Source organism: Megalops cyprinoides, chromosome 20 (genome assembly GCF_013368585.1).
Source record: "Megalops cyprinoides isolate fMegCyp1 chromosome 20, fMegCyp1.pri, whole genome shotgun sequence".
Taxonomy (NCBI): domain Eukaryota; kingdom Metazoa; phylum Chordata; class Actinopteri; order Elopiformes; family Megalopidae; genus Megalops; species Megalops cyprinoides.
In genome coordinates this window covers 7,500,269-7,520,223 of record NC_050602.1, presented here as the reverse complement: position 1 = coordinate 7,520,223, position 19,955 = coordinate 7,500,269, and the positions used below count along the sequence as shown (strand labels likewise).

The following is a 19,955-nucleotide window of genomic DNA, read 5'->3' as shown; positions in this document are numbered from 1 at the left end:
GTCTGGCTTTGGCCATGTGAAGCCTTTTTTCCTCACTTTGCGGGATGACCTCACCACCCCCCTGAGGGGCTGTCAGGGTTCCCACGGTGTTTTTTAGCAGAGGCCAGCGGATCCTCTCTTCAGCTCTTTAGCTCACCTTTGTTTTATTGCTCTCACAGAGGAAGTCTTGTCCCAGCCCTCTGGGAGACGGGTAGAGGCCTCAGCCACAATCCACCCTGTGTCCTCCAAATCTCGCAGACTGTCACAGGCGGGCACCTGATTACAGTACCTCTCCCACCGGAGTGGGGAGGGGGGAGGAGGAGGGTCAAGGCCTTTTGTCGCCTAATAGTGGTAGCTGTGACACCAAAGCCAGTGCCATTCTTTCAGGCTCAGACACTTTGGAACTCAGAACTGTGATATCTGGAGTCAGAGGCCCTAAAATTCATGTTCACCTTGTTTTTTCATCAGATGAACGTGGAACTTTTGGTGTAGGACCACCCTGTAAATGGAGCAGGGGTTCTAACCCAATGTTCAGTTTGGCTGCCAATGCTACACGTTGTTCCAGGAGTTGTTAAGCTCATGTGGATTCCACCCATGTGATGGCAAGCTTGGCGTGGCGTCCGGAAAGGCTCAGCCTGCCTTCATGGGTTTCTTCCTGCGGAATTCTGCTGTTAAAAAGGTGCCGAGGTTTGACTCATCAGCTTCATCGTGCTGCATCAGGTCGCGAACTCCCCTCAAGCTTTGTCCACAGTAGGCCGTAACGCTCGTCCCAAGTCAACCGCTGAATCTGAGATAAAGAGAGCACTGGAGGGAGGGATAGAAAGAGAAAGAGGGAGAGGGAGGGACAGCTTTGCATTGTATATTAAGCCACCGGCTCTGCTGCTGAATTTAATTTAGAAAGGGCATGTATAGTACAGGCTTGTCTCTGGGGCAGTGGCGGCTAAAGCTTCACCCCCCATGGAGAGGGGGATGAAGTGAAAGGCGGTAATCCGGCCAGAGTGGCAGGACTGGAAAGTCAGGGGGCTGTCTCTCTGGAGACAAGGCTTTGGCGTCCACCATTATCCGTACTGTAATTTAACATGTTTAGATGGGGTTTTTTAGGGTAGGGAGGTGGTGGTGGTGGTGGATTTGTTTTTGCTTCACTTTCTGTGTGGTGTTATGGTAAGGTTAATGGAATCGAATAATGTAATGTCAAAAACTAGACTCCCGTTGGTGAACTTCTGGATTTTGATAGGCCCTGCAGGTGCAGGGATGAAGGGGAAGAACTGAAGAACCGGTGTGTTGATTCCTGGTCTGGTTTGCTGTGCTCCACCTTCAATGGCAGGGTGTTCGTGGTGTGTGGAGCACCGATGGAGTTGCTGCATGGAGGTGTCAGTAACAGGGGGGCTAATCAGAGGATGTCACATCATGTCTCGTTTCTCTGGTCCATGGCTTAATGAGAGACTTGGCCATGCTGACACTGTATGCACTCAATCTCTCAACACTCACACACTGCTACATGCTCACACATTGCTACGCACAGCACTGTGCACTCACTGACACACCATGCATTCCCACACTTAACTACTCACACAATGCTGTGTACTCACAGTCCTACACATACTACCACTCATATCCTCACAAGCTCGCGCGCGCACACACACACACACACACATACACACACACACACACACACAGGCATGGTTAAACACATAGCGTGCTGCATACAGTATTGCACAGCTTGTAAAATCGAGGTTCTATTGGGGTTTGTTGCAGTGACTGTCTGTGGTTATACACAAGTTAATCTGCTCTGAGAAGAGGACACACACACTCTCACTCTCTCACTATGCTCATGTGTCAGGATACTGCAGCGCTGTGCTCACTTGACACAGAGATGCTTGTTCCTTTCGCCCTGCTGCACGGACACCCATTCACGGGCAGAACATTGTGTATGAATTCGCACATTGAGTGCTTTAAAAAGGAACACGGGAGGACTGTGTGAGTTGTCAAATCCAGGAGCAGTGTTTTGATACATAAAGCGTTTGTATATCAGTCTTCCTAGGGCTGTCAGCTTGGTACACGCGTGGCACATCCAGCTGAACACACTACCAGGGGAGTATTTCCAGGGGGGTGTGTTTTTATTAATATTTCACTCCACAGAAAGGGTAAAATTAATGTCAAGGTTAAATTTACCGTGTAAAATGGTAATTGTTGTGAAACTGTGGATCGTTTTTTCTCAGTACGGCCTGAGGTGCCATTTAAGAAATCCCTCTGGTTGACCCAGAAGTCAGGAAAGGAGGGCGTCGCGGCAAGCGCGGCGCTGAGAAATCCATCCTGTACGCCGTTAGACGCGCACACGCACGCCTGCGCGCAGGCTGCAAAAACAAACGGATTGCAGTTTTTTTTTTTTTTTTTTTGATCCGTGATGCAGTTCTAAGTAGCGCTTGGCCTATTTCTGACGGTGGGGCTCTGGGAGGTGAAGGAAAACAGCGGGAGCTGGGAGCCTGTCGCCAGAATTACGGAGAGAGGATGATCAGCTTGCTGGCGTTTGATTGGTTAAACCCGCAACGCAGACTGGACCTGGGAAAATATGGTACAAATGTTGTATTTAGATCATTGTAACCCTGTGGGTATGTACAGGATTCCGAATGACAGATGTGGTGATCAATAAGCATTTAACGAAGCTCCTTTGTGAAGACAGGCATACTCAATTTCAGTTAATTTATTGCATAGCTGTTGGAATGCTGTGAAATCCGTGTGACCAATGTAATTGTTATTCAATGGGCTGTTCCATCTCGGAGCGTTCGCTGACACCCCGTGGCGGAATTGTGGAACTACAGCTCCTGCGGGACCTGCCTGAGACTTTAAAAACCACAAAGAACGACTTGAATGTTTACGCGATGGCGAAAGATGAGCAGTTTGCGGACAGAAGACATTTGTCAGGTCTAAAATCTAGTGCCGTGGGAGGCTGCACGTCCGCGGAGCTGCGCCGCGGATAAAGCGTGATGGTGAACTCGTTTCCTAAAAGATGTCAGCTGGCGCGGAATGAAATTAGCGCTGGCGCGTTTATTCGTGCATCGCCTGCGAGGCCACAGATGTTGCTCATTAAGCGGACGGTGAAGGGAACAAGCAGGTTTATTGTGAGGCGGCGGTTCATGAGCGCCGTGTCAAATACAGAGCCCTTCCGAGAAGTTAGCTCATCCAGCGCAAATCTGCGAGCAGGACAGAGATTACTGCCGGTCAGGAAAGAAAACTCATTTATCATATAGATGTATCATGTTTATCATTTAGATTTTCGCAGCAGGCATGCATTATAGTGTCAAAAAAGTTCATTGCATACGTGCATTAATTTGTTTAATCAAATTAAAATAACGAATCTTAATATGATTAATTTAGCTGTGTTGCTGAGAAGTTCATTTTGATAGTTTCATTCCTAGGCTTCCAGGCTTGTGCCAGTACTGCTAGGTATTAAACGTTAGTCTGATATAATAAAAAAGTTAAATAAGGAGCTATAAAAAAGAAATGTAGTGGAAGTAAGGTTGTGTGTGTGTATACATATATAGATGATGGTATAACAATAATCAGTCACACTATTGCCGTAATAATGATGGGTTGAATATCATCATGACATTTTCAATCGCTCAGAATATGAAGTATACATATAAATATAAAGTGTATATATAATTCTTTCACAATGGTTGATTATGTAAATGCAGCAGGAAAATAGGTCACAGAGAGTCTTGGTTGAAATAAGTTTTATAGAGGTTTGTTTCATAATGCGCAGAGCAATCCTATTCCTACTTCTTCTCGCATCCATCTCTGTCATAACTGAAAATTGCTTCTAGACTCTTTTCCAGAACATTCCTTCCCGAGTTAATCGACCAAAGCTGCGCTGTGCTGGAACTCCAGAGAAATTCCTTCAGTTGGGAATTTAATTGAATGCAGACTGTTTTTGACGTGTAGGGCCTCCTGCTACTGGCACGGTCCTTGTTGGTTTCATAACACTTCCAGCCTCCAGAAAGAACCCTGGCCATCTTTTAAACTCTCCTCAGCTGGTTCTGAAGTTAGAATTGCATGCATACCTTTTGTTGCCAGTACTTTAAAGTTTAAAGGTCATTCCCTAATATGAAGATTTGTCTTGTTTAGCGAGAATTGGAATAGGGGGTGCATGCAAAACTTAATTTGGCCTGCGTAATTCATGTCAGAATGAGGAATGAAACTTCTTTGTTGGAATGGCTGGACTTGGTTTGTTTATAGTTTGGTAAAGATAACATTTTTGGAAGTATTCAGCCAGGAAATCTAGCAAGAACCAAATAAAGATAGGTTGCTTTGTGGGAGTGGACTCTGGAGGGGGGGGGGGTTAGACAGGGAGGGAGGGGAGAACGAGTAAGAGAGAGAACTTGTTAAGATCCTAACATGGGGGGAAGGGGGGGGGGGGCACAGGAAATGAACTCTCCGTCCTGCAGTTAAATCTGACCTCTTGGCTCCCAATCAAATGCTCTCCCCCCCTCCCGGAATGCCACAGAGTCTGTCCCCGCGGCGGGGCACGCAAGGCGGTCCGCGGGCAGAGGCGAGGGACGCTCGCAGCGGCGTCTGGGACCGGCAGAGAGGCAGAGGCAGCGGCAGCGGCGGAGGGGACCGCAGGAATTGCGAAAGCATGCCGTCCCAGATGGGACAGGGTGGGGGGGGGAGAAAGAGAACCAGTCAGCATGCCCGCACGGAGGGAGCAACACGTCACCGCCGCGCATCCCCCCTCCCGAGCGTACACACACACACACACACACACACACACACACACACGCACGCAGAAACTCCGGCACACGCTCGCACACAGACACACAGAGAGCGCTCTTCTTCTGCTCCCTCCCTCTCTCTCCCTCTCCCTCCCTTCCTCTCTCTCTCTCTCCCTCTCTCTGAGTCTGATCCTGGCTCTCATCTGGAACAGCGAGACCGGGCAGGGTTCCCTGTTTACAGTGCGTCCCCGTTGCGTGGATGGGTGACCGGACCAGAACTTTTTGCGCAGACGTTTGTGCGCTCGACCCCTATCCAGCTTCTCTCAGCAGGGGGGGGGGGAGGAGGCTTTTTTTTTTTTCCTTCTCCCGAGCGGAGTCTGAAATGAGGCTTAGCAGGAGCACGGGCTGGAGGAAAACAATCCCATAACGCCGCTGACGGACCGAGCAGAGACCGCCGTGTGGGCCGGGCTCTTTCGGCAGCGCCTCCCCTCCTGTGTGTGTGTGTGCCTGTGCGTGTGTGACGGCGTTTCGCGTGCGTAGAGGCTCAGAGGGTTTCGCGAGGACTTCGAGCGGATGTCTGGCGATGGAACTGGAGCCGCAGGTCGCGGGAGCAGAGTGGAGCCTGTCCCCCAGGCTTAGAGCGGCGTGGAGCTCCCACCACCACCCCCCCGCACAGAGCCCCGAACCCCGGTGCTGACAGGCGGAGTGTCCCCCCCCCTCACCCCCTCCTAACCCCGCGAGGATGCGACGCTTCGACAAGCTGAAGAAATCGCTCCCCTTCCTCGCGCACTTCCACGCGTACAGAGTAAGTCGCAGGTGCTGACGGCGGGGTGGCGCTCGGCCAAGGCTTCCCGCTCGGCTTTCTGATGTGTTGCAGGTCGTACAGGTGAAACAGGAAGCGGAGAAGCAAGTGTCTGTGCTTTAATGTGTGTGTGCTTGTGTGCGTGTGCATGTCATGGACAACCAATGTGAATTCCCGCTGTGGCGTTGAGTGACGTGACTGTGCAACACTGCGTTGGAGAATCTTAACACGCTCGCAGGAGCTGAACACTCCTAACATGTGCAAATCGTGCCGGGACTCATGCATTAGCTTGGAAGTTCTGACTTAGGTAAATCCCTCTGATGTGGTTTCATGTATGCACTCTTAATGCCCTGGTTTTCAACCATGGACCAGTAATGTTTTAATGCCACTCTTTCAAAAGAATTATTCCTTTATCCCCTCCTTCCTCTATATGCGTTTGATCAGTTCTGTAGAATCTCTAATCTGTCTCAACGTCAGCCTTTGAAGTTTGTTTCCCTACAGTTGTAATGAAGGGGCACTAAGCGTGACGGAGCAAAGGGTCGAGTTTGGTTTGAGATCTCAGGCTGAGCGTGTCGTCTCCGGTTCGAATTGTCCCTCGCCGGAGGGAGTCTTCTGCGTGCCGTCGAGCTCCAGCAGGAGGGTTACGGTTCAACCACGGCGAATCGCGGGGGCTTAGCGCCCTGGGAAAGTCGCTTGGCGGGGTTTCAGAGACTTAGTGGTTTTTTAAGACTCCCCTCGTTGGTGTGCGTAACCTGCCCCGCGCTGACGTCAGCGGGGAGCCGCGGCGGACACGGCGCATTACCTGTAATTGCCCCTTTAAGTGGGCGCTTACGACCGCGCCATAACATGTAATTGCATGTGCGCGCGGCCCCGAGAGTGCGGTTAGGACGCGGTTTGTGCAGATAGCGCGTTTGGGAGGACCGTGGCAGCGGGGCCGAACGGGGAAGCGCTCCTCGAATCAGGCGTCCAGATTTTCTCGATTCCTTACTTACAGCACGCGCCAGCACTCGCCGTTCGGAAAAGTCTAAGCAGGCTAGAGGAACGGCAGTCCGCTCAGGGCGCCAGGCTTACGCCCTGAAGGTTTGTAGCTTGTACAAACATCCAGCTGTTTGCACAGATAATGTGGAAAATTTAAGAAATGCGAGCCCCAGTGAAGGGCGTTTGCTAAATGGCGTTCTCCACTTAACGTCGAGCAGCGGGGAGCGTTCCTTATCTGCGCGGGGATGGCGCAGGTGGGTAGCATGGGGCGCGGGGCGTCACAGTCTCCGGTTCCCCATTGGCTAGTTGCCGCCACGTGCCCTCCCCCCCGAAGGCGCCTCGGCGTGAGCCGCTCCAGTAAATTTCCAGCTGCATAAACGGTTAGCATGTCCGGCGCGAGCCCCGCAAACCGCTCGGCTAAGCAAATAAACAGCGCTGTGCAAATAACGAGGCCGCCATTTCTGGACCAATCCGCCAGGGACGTCTTCCCAGAGGCCCCCATGAAAACCGCTGCCAGTTCCCAGAGAAATGTCTCCATAATCCACCCCCCCCCTTCCTGAACTACCCCCCCACCTCCTCCCCCCTCCCCTCACTATCCGGAGCACATTCCCCACTCCCGTGTCACAAGTGACACCAGCCGAACACTATGTCCTGCTTCCGCCCCGGCTCAGAAAGCCCACTTTGTACAACGTCAATATTTTTCATTCCCGGGGACAGCTGGCGTGACAGGCAGAGAGGGCCTGTGGAAACTTCCTCTCTGGACGAGGACGTGCTTCTTTTGCGTCGCGGTTGTTGTTTTGTTTTCCTTTCTTTTGCTCTGTGTTTTGAGAAGCATTCTTTCCCGTCCTGCTGAGGATACTTACGGCCTCGCGTTGATGACTTCGTCTTCGGCGTCAGGATGACAACGTGTGAGATCCCTGGACAGGAGGTGACACGAGGGGGTGGGGGGTGCGTGGGATTCCACTATGTCACCGACGTACTGAGTCCTCTGTGCTGGGACCGGGAGCCAGTCGGCTCACCGATGGCAGTGTGGTTGGCAGCCCTTGCAGGGCACTAAGTGGCCAAGAACACAATGACACACAGTGCAGCACTTTCAGCACCTTGTAACTGAATTGTATCAGTGCTGCTGGTGGGTCTGGACTCCTGAAGTCATCCTCCATGCCTCTTCTGTTTAATCGGTAGCCCTGTTGGCTTTTGAGGCCTAGCCTGGCGATTTGAGCCTCATGCGTTTAGTGGACCACATGTGTGGTATTCCCTGACTTTAATTCCCAATCAGGGGCTAGTAGGACACACAGGCAGAGAGCGGTGTGTGTCTGAGTTCCCCACTTGATTTGGCAGAGGATTTATCTCTTTGAAGGAAGGAAGTGAGGGGAAGGGGGAGGGCAGGAGGGCGAGGGAAATATGAGTTCTTCCACCTCCCAGTGTCACACTCTGCATTTTTTGTTGTCACATTTGAACATACTGTACGTCAGTCACGGCATTTTAGGCCTCTAGGGGGGAATGGTGTGTGTGTGTGTGTGTGTGTGTGTGTGTGTGTGTGTGTGTGTGTGTGGCTAAGCATGCCTGTTTGTGTGACACACCCCAGTTCACCCCTCATAACCAGTACCCTAGGGAGGCAGTGGTCTGACCCCAGACTATTAAGAGCTGACCTGGAAGAGGAAGTCATGACCCCTGCTGACCTCCCAACCCTCTCTGCGTCACGACAGGAGCCCTGTGAGGCTAAAAAGGCCAATTATCCCCCTCCTCTGGACGGAAGCTGGCCCGGAGCTGGAGAGGAAATGTTTGTAATGTGTTAAGGAGACCCCCTCACACAAGCGTCCCACAAGACCTTCAGTAATCCTTCAGGACGTTTTCGTAAGGGCTGGCTCCACCCTGCACGCTGGTGCGAGTACAAAAGCACTTTCTCAGATTTTGCACTGGTCAGTTGCTGTCATGGTTCACTTCTTTTCCTACCACGCTTTTGAAAGTCCTGAACCCTTCAGGCGTAGAGATGAGACGAGAGGTGAGCTGAACGTTCAGTCGCATGCGGTCCGCAGTGGTCCAAGAACGCGGAGTTGAGCGTGAACGGTTTCTCTAACAGGGCTCTGCTGAGTAGTCCCAGGTGTCTGTGGTCGCCTGTCGGCACCTGTTGTTTGAGTTTTCAGACTGAGTGCATACTGTATCTGTCAGGAGCTGGTGAGGAAAGGCTGATTACAATAACTGATGACGGTTATGGGCTGTGCTGTGACACTTCAGTGAAGATGGGAGAGTGCTGTCTGTGAGCCCAGACTCGGTGCAGCAGAGCACAGGACCAGCTCATGCCAGAGGAGGGCAATGGGGGGGCTGGGAGGGGTCCACAAGTTCTGGGCTTCTGCATCACTCAGTGCCTTGGCCGGGTTGATCCCCCTGGCTCAGGGGGCGGGGAGGGGAGGGATGCGGTCTGTGGTTACCAGGGGGCAGCTCTCTCCGGTGACCCCTCTGGGGCAGCGTTGCCGGGGCTATAAAAAGCCAGCCTGTGTGACAGGGGCCCTCCGGGATGGGGGGTTGCCATGGAGATAAACAAGCGGCCGGCAGGCGGGGGGCCCGTGCGGGCACAGCTAAACCCTCTGCCCCCCGTGTTGGTGTTAAGGATGGCCCGACGTGTCAGACCCGTGTGTGTGTGTGTGTGCCTGGGACTTGTCTACAGCCATTCCTCATGTACAGGAACTTCGACAGTCATTTCAGTGGCCTTGCTGAACAGCTTGCTGTCTGTTGTCGGCCTCTGCTCTGCATTCTGTCTGTGAGGTACAGCAGAGCGTTGCCCGCTGAGAGTGAGCACGCCGAGGGGACTGAGGGAAGGGGGTCTGACTCGGGGGGAGGGGGGGGTGTGTGTAATTGAACGCAGCTGATGTCTAACGTGCATCAGAGAGCAGATTACCAGCATGCAAAGAAGCACAGCACTCTGACCGCTGAACACGCACCGTCTCGATCAGACCCGTAATCAGGTTAAAGTGGCGGCAGTTGCAGTTAAGGACCTGTCACGGGAAATAAGCGCTTCACGTGCCAGGCTCAGCAAACGAAACCGAGCAGGATTCAGTGTTCGCCGCGGAGGTCGGGAGATCCAGCCTCCGACTGCTCGGAGCGCACTGCGTTCTCACCCACGCCAGGCCTGCACAGGTCGGGGTTTGCTGTTCTAGGGAGAGCACTGATCCGTCTGTGAGTTACGCAGGCTGGCCTGCTGCGTGCGGTGAGTCGGCCTGTCTTTGGTGCGCGCGTAAAAAGATGGACAGCAGCATTCAGTCAAACAGTGATGTGTCGACAGCGTGTCTGCCTGTCTGCGCATCTGTGCAGGAAGGGTGCGCAGATGGACAGGCGTCTTTTTGGCCAGGGTTTGTCTGCCTTTCTCTGAAGAAGCTGGTTGCTAGTGTGCAGCCAGAGGACGATGTGCTTACTGTCTGTCTGCACAGAATTTGGGCAGTAGCTTTCAGCCGGAGGGGGATGCACTAACCGTCTGTCTGTCTGCCTGTGTGTCCTCGCAGAAGCTGGGCAGTAGCATGCAGTCGGACGAGGGGACAGAATGGCTCCTGGAGCTCCTGATGGAAGTGCAGCTGCAGCAGTACTTCCTGCGTATCCGCGACGACCTCAACGTCACGCGACTCTCGCACTTCGACTACGTCAAGAACGAGGACCTGGAGAAGATCGGGATGGGGCGGCCCGGTGAGTTCCACAATGAGGCACAGACACAAACACACACATACCTCATGAGCATGAAAGAGAAAACCCAGCAATGAATCAAAGGGCCACCTGCTGCTGATAATCTACAGATAAGACACACTTACGCACACACACCACGAGCAAGGCCCCTCTGTGAGATGGGTCTGTCCAAAAAAGTGCCCGTATGCCCCTCCACGAACCGCAGCAGATGCAGTCGGCTCAGGGGAGGAGAACTGCTGTCTTGGCTGTTTGGTTGTGCTGCAGGTTCCTAAGACACTCCACACACAGGGAGGAAGCAGAGGGCGAACCCCAGATAAAAATCAAGCCCCTGTTATTTAGCATGGGGGGGGGCAGGGGGTGCGATAAAGCGTCCGTGAAAGGCGCCGCGGATATTGTAAGCCAAAGAAAGCCTGGCATTGTTTACTGGGAACAAAAAAAAAAAAAACGCCACGGACCCTTCAGCATGGCCGCCGTCCAGAGGGGGAGCATTCATCACAGCTGCGACACCTGCTTCCTTTAGCTGGGGCCTCCCCCTCCGTCTGAGGGTGCTTTCCTTCACCCCTTCCAAAAAAAAAAACCCCACCGGGCACGCGTCCCAACAGGAGTGCCGGGACACTGAGTTCGGGCACGCTGTCTTCTGCCCCATTGTCTCCTCGGGAGGGGGTCGGGGGCAGGGGGGGTCGGCCTCTTTCTGCTACGTGACGTACAACAAAGGCACATTCTTTACATAACTACGCAAACATTACACCAGAGAGGGACTGGCTGCCAAGTCTTAATCACCACGCAGCCTCGCGCTCACAGGCCTCTCTCTGTACAGAGGGGAGCTACAGACACCGCAGACGTAATTTTAAGTAAACGACGATTGTTTGCACTTTAAGCGTATTAAATCTTTTTTTTTTTCTCCTCACTTCATGTTGGCTTTTCTAAGCTCACTTCTTTCTCCCTCAGATTACTGCACACAGTGCATGTCTGCGTTTGGTCTGTTCGTGCTTACTGATGCTTTACCTTGTGTCAGCGGTCTGGCTGATGTTTGCTGTCTGTCTGCTCTTCTTAAAGGGCAGAGACGGCTGTGGGAGGCGGTCAAGAGGAGGAAGGCCCTGTGCAAGCGGAAGTCCTGGATGAGCAAGGTAGGCCGCACTCTCTACAGAAACTTCTGGAGCAAGGATCCCTGCCCCCACCTCAGCCGGGTGGCAGGTCAACGTCGCCCCTGTGGCGGGGTCGTCTCTCACACGCTAGTTTTGTTGCATGACACCTTCTCCCACCATCAGACTCTTAAAGGGTTCCTGCTGCTGTTCTCTTAAAAAAGACCACTAGAATGGCAGGTTGTCTTTTCACAGACATACCTGAGACTGAATGCTAATTTGAATTTATTCACTTACAAGTCTAAAAGTTTCACCTCAGAGAAAGCACTACAATGTGCTAATAACTTTTGCTTGCCTTGGGTTACAAATTCTGGCCACGTCCAACCAGACATTGTCCCTGTGTTTTACTTCTCTTAAAGGTGAGGTGCCTAAGTTTGTGCTTTGTTTGCTTGTTCCTTATTTCGTAAGTTTTGCTGGGTGATTGAAGAGTTTCAGGCTTTTTCAAAACATTTAACAATCACTCCCACGTGGGGCCAAGCAGACGGTGTAATGACCTGTATGTCATTGGCGGCTTCAACAGATGTAAATCCCTTCGGAGTGCAAATTGAGGCCAGACCCCATTCATTCAAACACAGTGTCAAAATCAGCCAGACGCCACAACATTAACGCCGTAAGGTTTGGTCAGAAAAAGTGAGGTTTGTGTAAAACAGGGTGGGGGGAGGGGAGGAAGGAGTTAAAACGGCATGCATGAATCGGCGCAGAGCGCGGCGTTCAGCGCGTCCCGGTCACGGTGGTGCGGCCGCGGGGCGGCCGTCCCGTGCAGAATGCAGAGCGGATGAAATTACAGTCCCGTGAGCGGAGCCCAGTCCCCCCACATTCCCAAACGCCGGGCACGTGGACGGGGGTTACCGCAGCGACCGCAACCATGCTGCCAGCCCCCCCCACCCCCAATCCCACCCCCATGATCCCCTGGGAAGCCTGGCGTTTTCATCCTATCTCTCTTCCATCTGAAGCAATAATCCATCACTGGGTTTTGGCTGCTACCGTGTACAGACTTTTATTACAGCTCAAAATTGCACAAATTCCAGTGCTAAATTTAGCAGGCGGTACCTGTACAGTTTTTCTCATTTTGCTGAAATGCTCGTTGAAATGTTTCCTGTCACCGGATAGTGAATGCTTCTCTTTGCGCTTCCTAAAGGAGCTGGCTGGATGGTCACAGATAAATAAATGTGTTTTTCTTCCTTTCTGAGTGTCCAGCAGTACATACCAGAGGCAGCGAGAGACAGGGGTCCAGGGTGGGAGTACTGTTTACACTCAATGCTCTGTGTTTACCACATTCCTCTCTCTGTGGGCTGTGGGACAGCATGACCAGGAACACACACACACACACACACACACACAGTCAGCACACATACACAGTCAGTACACACACACACACACATACACACACAGTCAGCACACACACACAGTCAGTACACACACACACAGTCAGCACACAAACACTCTCTCTCTCTCTGACATACACTCACACATTTGCATTGCGTATAGAACAGTCATGTTCACCCATACATATACTCATGCACACTCAAGTGCATGCACTTGCACACATTCATACACACAGATATTCAGCAGCTGAGGAGGCAGATTACTGCGTCTCGCTGCACTGCCAGGAACGGAAACAAACACGTGTAATTTTAGAAACATATCATTGCCCCCCACTTCCTTTTGGACAAGAGTGATGGTGCAATCAGGAGACCCTTCTCCCTCCCTAGGAGGGAGCTAGGATTTAATGTGTGTGTGTGTGTGTGTGTGTGTGTGTGTGTGTGTGTGTGCGCGCTAGCCAGGGAGACTGCTTATCTACACGTGTGTGTGTTTATATAGGTGTGTGTGTGTGTGTGTGTGTTTATATAGGTGTGTGTGTGTGTGTGTGTGTGTGTGTGAGTACTCTAGGTGTGTATATTTTTGTGATTTTGTATGTGTGGCTGCATGATTGTGTGAGTGTGTGTGGCTGCGTGTGAGTGTGTGTTTATGTGGGTGTGTTTGTGTGTGAGTATGTGCTAGCTGTGGAGATTGTGCTTATCTGTGTGTGTGTGTGTGTGTGCTTGTGTGTATGTGTGTGTTTATGTAGGAGTGTGTGTCTGTGTGTGGGGGGGGGGTGTACTGTAGGTGTGTGTGAGTGTGTCTCTGCTGTGTGATCATGTGTGTGCTTATCAGGGCAGGCGGCACAGGTTCAGGGCTGTTTCCGTGGCACGCTGGCCTCTTCCACATGCGAAATGCATTTGGAACCAGTCAGCTCTCAGCTCAGTCTCTTCTGTCTTGTATTGATTCACGGAAATGCGAGTTCCATTCTCAAGCTGTCATCAATTTGCAATTGATTTAATAAACTGTTTTGAGTGTCTGTGTGATCTCCTCATCTTTGGCAGTGCATAAAAGGCATTTCTATGGGAAAACAAACCTCAGGGAAAAGTGTTTTGTTGGACATACCAAGCCCTTTATAAATCTGCTTCGTAAGGCTCATTTAGTTGTTGTGTCCTTGGCGCTTCCAGCTGAACACATTCCCTCACTGACATTTTTCCAGAAAACTTCAAATAAATTTCAAGCTCAATAAGATGCTTGTTAAACTGTAATTGTAAACCACTTATAATTTACCAGAGAACAGCCGTATTTGCTGTTTAAATGACTTGCCCCCCCCCCCCCCCCCCCCCCCCATTTTTGGAGATAATTCAATATGCCATAGTCTGAAGTGCTCAGATAACGTTAGGGGGATGTCTCTCCCAGGCAAGTCCACCGGCCGCAGTGCGTAGTGAGGTCTGTGTCCTCTCAGTCAACACCCTCATTGGCGTAGTAGGCGGGGGTCGAGCGGGGTTCCATTCCGTCTTCAGTGCCTCCAGTTACAAAGTACCTCCGAAATATTTAAATGCCCGATAAGAGGAGAAGATACCTGCTATCACAGCCCATTGAGTAAAGCCCGCTACAATGTTGTTTTTGCCGTTTGCCCATCCCCCACCCCCTCCATTCACCCCCTGCGTAACCTCCGCGTTTGAGTTTGTGTATGAAATTTCAGCCGCACTTCTCGTCCGTACCCAAGGAAATGGCGGGGGTGCGTTTAATTCAGCCAAGGCGGTTGACTGATTGTCACTGATACTCCAGTCGCACTTGATATAACCATATAAGGCGCTCGGTGTGAGTTGTCTGCGGATGTGTGTTCGTTCTGGCTTTGGCCGACCCCAGTAACCCCACCCCCCACCTGGTGTCTGCGCTCCCTCTTCCCGGTAGAGGGGGGAGAGGCTCACCAAGCCAGACCGGCCTCCATACCTGTCACCGGAGGCTGAGCCAGGCCAGCTTCGACAGGCGTGTGCTCTGAGGCCCGGCTGGGGTCGGCCCCCAGTGGGCATGTCATGGAGGCGGGGCCAGTCCGGGCTGAGCTACTCTGAGCCGCGGCCTCTCTGTCTTTTGCTCCGCCCCCTGTAGGTGTTCAGCGGGAAGCGGCCGGATGCGGACTTCCAGCCCCAGCCGGCCTCCACCTTCCGCAAGCCCTCCCCGACGCCGCCGCCCGCTGAGGGCCAGCAGCAGGCCCTCACCTGCCTCATCAGCGAGAAGGACCTGGCGCTCTTCGAGAAGCTGGGGGATGGCTCTTTCGGCGTGGTCAAGCGCGGCGAGTGGTTCACGCCCACAGGGAAAGTGGTGAGTAAAGAGAGGGGGAGAGAGGGATGGAGAGAAAGATAGGAAGAAAAGGAGGGTGTAAGAGGAACCTGGGGCCCATCTGTGCTCTCAGCTCTTCTCAACCGGGTGGAAGGGGCAGCAGTGTGGTGTAGTGGTAAGGAGCAGGGCTTGTAACCGGAAGGTTGCTGAATCGATTCTTTGCTGGGACGCTGCTTTTGTACCCACAAGCGCCTCAGTAAAAATCCAGCTGTATAAATGGATAAAATTTAAACCTATGTAACTCTCTCTGGATAAGAACATCTACTGTGATGTGTTGTAATGTTAGACTGTAGCACAACTTCAGTGTGGAACGATGATGGTGTTGTGGTCTTTAGATACAGCATGTGGGTTTTTTCGGAAGAATAACAGGTTCGCTCGCGTGACTTGACCGCAGTGCTCCCTGATGGCTCGTGGGTAATTGCCTCCAGCCGGCCGTGCTGGCTGGAAATATCACTGCCTTCCACAGACAGGCTGTCCTCGGCTCTGCCGAGTGTTATTGTTTTCACACCGATCTCACGGGAGTCTGCAAGGCAGACCAACATTTTCAGCATGCTGTCAGAACCAGGGCGCTAACGGCGTTAGCAGGGAGCTGGCGTTCACAGCGGGCCAGGCTCGAGAGCGTGTTTGTGTGGGTAGAGAAGTGGGGGTTGCAGTGCGGATTCGGACCTGGCCTGTATCAGGTGGGTAGAGGCACTGAGCTGGACAGCTAGGCAGGCCTAAAGGGACCAACACTTAACAGAGGAAGCACATCACACAGGCCTGTAGGATGCAGTAAGATAATCACAGGAGGGGGGGGCTGGAGTTTGCGCGCTGTCTGGATGGACAGTTAGACGGACAGAAAGGCAGAGGCGCTCTCAGTTTCCATGAATACCAGCAGACGGGATGCGTGACCAGCCGGCCCTGGCCTTGCCCCCCCCCCCTTCTATTTTTAGCTGAACGTGGCCGTGAAGTGCCTGAAAACGGACGTGCTGAACCAGCCGGATGCCCTGGACGACTTCATCCGCGAGGTGAACGCCATGCACTCCCTGGACCACCAGAACCTGATCCGGCTCTACGGCGTCGTCCTCACGCACCCCATGAAAATGGTAAGGCGAGACCCGTCCCCCTCCCAAAAACACCACACCACCCGCCACTCAACCAGCAGCATTGGGCCCTAGGGAAATCCAACCCGGAGCGCTGTTAATCACGCTGAGACGTCCCAGGGCGGGGGGGTCAGAGAGGGGACAGAAGGGTTTAAAATAACACGTACATTTTTTGGTCCGCTCGCAGAAAGCCGAGTACTTAGTCATTCTCTGGACGCTTTTTTCCCTGTTCTACAAAGCTACTTTTAGCAGACTTTAAAGGGCAGCGGGGTTCTGTGAGAAAAGAAAACCCAGCGAAAGTGTTTTGGTTGGACGTGAATAAGCATTCTTGCATTAGCCTTTAGCCTTGGTGTGTCTTCGGCACGTCCAACAAGTCATTTTCCCCAGAGACCATCCTCAAATATCTACTCGCTTTCGGGAGAGAGATTATAATTGATTTGTCTCCAGGCAGATTAACACATTGAACTATAATTGCCAGGTAAATGGCTGGTGATTTTTTGGAGAGGAGTTCAGTAGTAGGCCCCTGCATGTTTTCAGAGAATGCTTGTGACGTGTGTGGGACGCTTCTGCCTCCAGGTGACAGAGCTGGCCCCTCTGGGCTCCATGCTGGACCGCCTGCGGAAGAATCAGGGCCACTTCCTCATCTCCACACTGTGCCAGTACGCCATCCAGATCGCCAACGGCATGGCCTACCTGGAGTCCAAGCGCTTCATCCACAGAGACCTTGCCGCCCGCAACATCTTGCTGGCCTCCAACGAGCTGGTGAAGATCGGGGACTTTGGCCTCATGAGGGCGCTGCCCAAGAATGACGACCACTACGTCATGCAGGAGCACCGCAAGGTCCCCTTCGCCTGGTGAGTGAGTGAGTGAGTGAGTACGTGAGTGAGTGAGTACGTGAGTGAGTGAGTACGCGAGTGAGTACGCGAGTGATTGCGTGAGTGAGTGCATGAGTGAGTGAGTGCATGAGTGAGTTCATGTGTGTGAATATGTAGATGTGTGAGTGTGTAAATGTGTGTGATGTGTAAAGTGTGTGTGTGTGTGTGTGTGTGTGTATGTGTGTTTCTGTGAATGTATGTATGTATGTTCTTTGCTCAGGTCTATCTCTCTTCAGTGTGTTTAGTCTTGACTTGCTGAATCTCCAAAGCCTTTATCTCAAACAGTCAAATCCGCTTTTAAATATCAGCACTCAAATCTCATCTCCAAACAAAGGGGGTTGTTTTTCTGACAGTACCCAGATTTTTATTTAAACCTAAACTCAGCGTGTGTGTGTGTGTGTGTGTGTGTGTGTATGTGTTCACTCCCCAGGTGCGCTCCGGAAAGTCTGAAGACACGCACATTCTCCCACGCTACCGACACCTGGATGTTCGGCGTGACCCTGTGGGAGATGTGCACCTATGGTCAAGAGCCCTGGCTGGGCCTCAATGGCAGTCAGGTAGCAGTGACATCACAATGACATCACTGAGCATGTGACCAAGGATCAGGAGGGGCAGTGCCACAGTGCCAGACATTTTAAATAAGATTTTAAAATGTGTCCATATCAGGCAAACGATTCTTCTGATTGCCATATTTTCTCAGATACAACAGGGGGTCTTGTGAGAAAAGAAAACCCAGGGAATGTGTTTTGGTTGGACGTAAATAAGCATTCATGCGTCAGCCTTGGAAAAGGTCACAGACTCGGTGTGTCTTCGGCACGTCCAACCAAGCACTTTTCCCCGGAAACCATTCTCAAATGTTTTCTCAGATAGAGCTCATTTTATCTTGTTTTGTGAAAGAACATCTGTTCAAATCAAAATAAATTTGAAATGATTGAATAGCACTGTCACATTGTTTTATAATGTCAAGACAAGATCAATGTCATCATAGCTGTTCTCTGTAGTGTGCTTCAGAGGCCTTGGTTCTGCAGCAGCTGCAGAGATTATCTGAAGGATCTGTGTGTGTGTGTGTGTATCTTTGCGTGCTCCAGATCCTTCATAAGATCGATAAGGAGGGCGAGCGCCTGCCGAAGCCGGAGGACTGCCCCCAGGACATCTACAATGTCATGCTGCAGTGCTGGGCGCAGAAGCCCGACGATCGGCCCACTTTTGTGGCCCTGCGCGAGTTCCTGGTGGAGGTGAGGCTGACACTGCTCGGCACAATGTGTGTGTGTGCGCGCGCGCGCGTGTGTGTTGCAGAGAGCATTGAGCTCTAGATGTGCGTTTCTTTATATTTTATCAAACTCCATCACATTCTTGCTGTGCATTGTTCCAAACGATTGCCAGGCTAGGTTGTATTTGGGTCATGTGTCCCTGATCATTGTTTTTTTTTTTTTTTTTAAACCACGTCACGGTGTGGTGTTGCGTTTCTCCTGAGCGTTGTTAGACCAGGTTGTGTTCCGGTCGTGTGTTTTCTGCAGACCATGCCCACAGACATGAGGGCCCTGCAGGACTTTGACGAGCCAGACAAGCTGCAGATCCAGATGAACGATGTCATCACCATCATCGAGGGCAGGTGTGTGTGCAGGGGGCAGGGGCGTGGGGGGCAAACTCGGCAGGCAGGCAGGCAGGCAGGCAGGCAGACGCGCAGAGGAAGCACTTACAGCTGGAGCAGAAATAGAGGCTTTCAGGAATGCCCCTGCCAGTTAGACCGTTTCCTGGAAGGCCTGTGTGCTTATACAGTATCTGAAACGTTACCCCTGCATGCAGCAGCTGCATATTTCTAACTCAGCTGAGGTGTTGAGGCCTGGGGATGTAGTTATTGTTACATTGCACGAATCTGTCAGTTTAAAAAAAGCTAAAAATGCACGTGTTGCAGATAAGGACCTCTGAAAAATGACTCTCGCCGCCCATAAATGGACACAATGCAAACATTGACTTTGGCCTTTTGAATGACTTCATTTATTTATTTAAATGAACGCCTCTGCTTCAGTCACTGTTTGTTTGTAACCTTCGCATGTTTGGCGCCGAGTGAAGCCGGGTGGTGCCTTTTGCATTGTCGTTGTGATAACTGATTTGAGGCGCCCTGTCGCTGTGGTAACCAACCGTGGTAACCCCTCCTGCAGGGCAGAGAACTACTGGTGGCGGGGCCAGAACAAGCGCACGCTGAAGGTGGGCCAGTTCCCCAGGAACACGGTGACGTCGGTGGCCGGCCTGTCGGCCCACGACATCAGCCGGCCGCTGAAGAACAGCTTCATCCACACGGGCCACGGCGACACCAACCCCCAGCGCTGCTGGGGCTTCCCGGACAAGATTGACGAGTAAGAGCCTCCTTTTCCACTATTCTCCGTCCCAATACCTCACCAGCATCAGCATTCACAGCAAAGACCCTGCTGCCCTCTAGTGGTCAGATAGTGTGGTACAGCCTGTTTCTCTTGTTGGAAGGTCTTAACACTTGCCTCTGTTTTGCATAAGATGGTCTTCTGTGATTTCCCAGTGTATAGGGAGGTACAGTATGGACATTGTATGTTACACAACATAAGGATATACAGTGTTTATATGGATATTAGGCCAGGTTCTGTTATATGTCTGATAACTTATGTGTAATCCATTTGGACAGTTGGGTGTTACTGACTGTTACTCAGTTCTGGTCAGCTCCAGTTCAGTTAATTCAGTGTATGAAAAGGTTTCATATTAAATGATTCAGGAATAGAATTTCAGTTCGTTCCCTGAACTGACATGGAATTTCCCCCACTGAAGCGGATAAGGTTTAAGTGCTTTGTTTGAGTTTACAACAGCAGTGCCCTGCTCTGGCTTTTTCACCTGCAAAGCTGTGGTTACGCTCTCGTTAACAGGTGGATTAGCTCTCTGACCGTGTTTGTTTATAACGTGGAACGAGCCCTCGCCGCCGGGTGTGTCCAGAAAGCCGACACCGCACTGCGGCTCGTGAGTCACAGGGTGTAGCCCACGCAGCCGCTGCGATGATGATGTATGCGGATTTCGGGATAAAACGGCCTCTTACTGTAAATGCCAGG

General features: G+C 51.9%; 1 protein-coding gene across 4 annotated transcripts in view; it reads left to right on the top strand.

Annotated features, from left to right (window-relative positions):
* The window catches only part of tnk2a (tyrosine kinase, non-receptor, 2a), a 50,826-nt gene that overhangs the window by 23,641 nt on the left and 7,230 nt on the right, over positions 1 to 19,955 (top strand). For 2 of the 4 annotated variants that reach the window (XM_036554959.1, XM_036554962.1), the window contains exons 1-10: positions 4,860 to 5,496; positions 9,969 to 10,146; positions 11,200 to 11,270; positions 14,697 to 14,909; positions 15,860 to 16,012; positions 16,586 to 16,863; positions 17,315 to 17,441; positions 17,973 to 18,119; positions 18,402 to 18,496; positions 19,047 to 19,241. In XM_036554959.1, coding sequence (XP_036410852.1) covers positions 5,434 to 5,496; positions 9,969 to 10,146; positions 11,200 to 11,270; positions 14,697 to 14,909; positions 15,860 to 16,012; positions 16,586 to 16,863; positions 17,315 to 17,441; positions 17,973 to 18,119; positions 18,402 to 18,496; positions 19,047 to 19,241 — 1,520 coding nt within the window. In that variant the 5' untranslated portion in view covers positions 4,860 to 5,433. Of the gene's footprint in view, positions 1 to 4,859; positions 5,497 to 9,968; positions 10,147 to 11,199; positions 11,271 to 14,696; positions 14,910 to 15,859; positions 16,013 to 16,585; positions 16,864 to 17,314; positions 17,442 to 17,972; positions 18,120 to 18,401; positions 18,497 to 19,046; positions 19,242 to 19,955 lie in introns of those variants that run through there. The other 2 variants (XM_036554961.1, XM_036554960.1) reach the window with 1 other exon arrangement.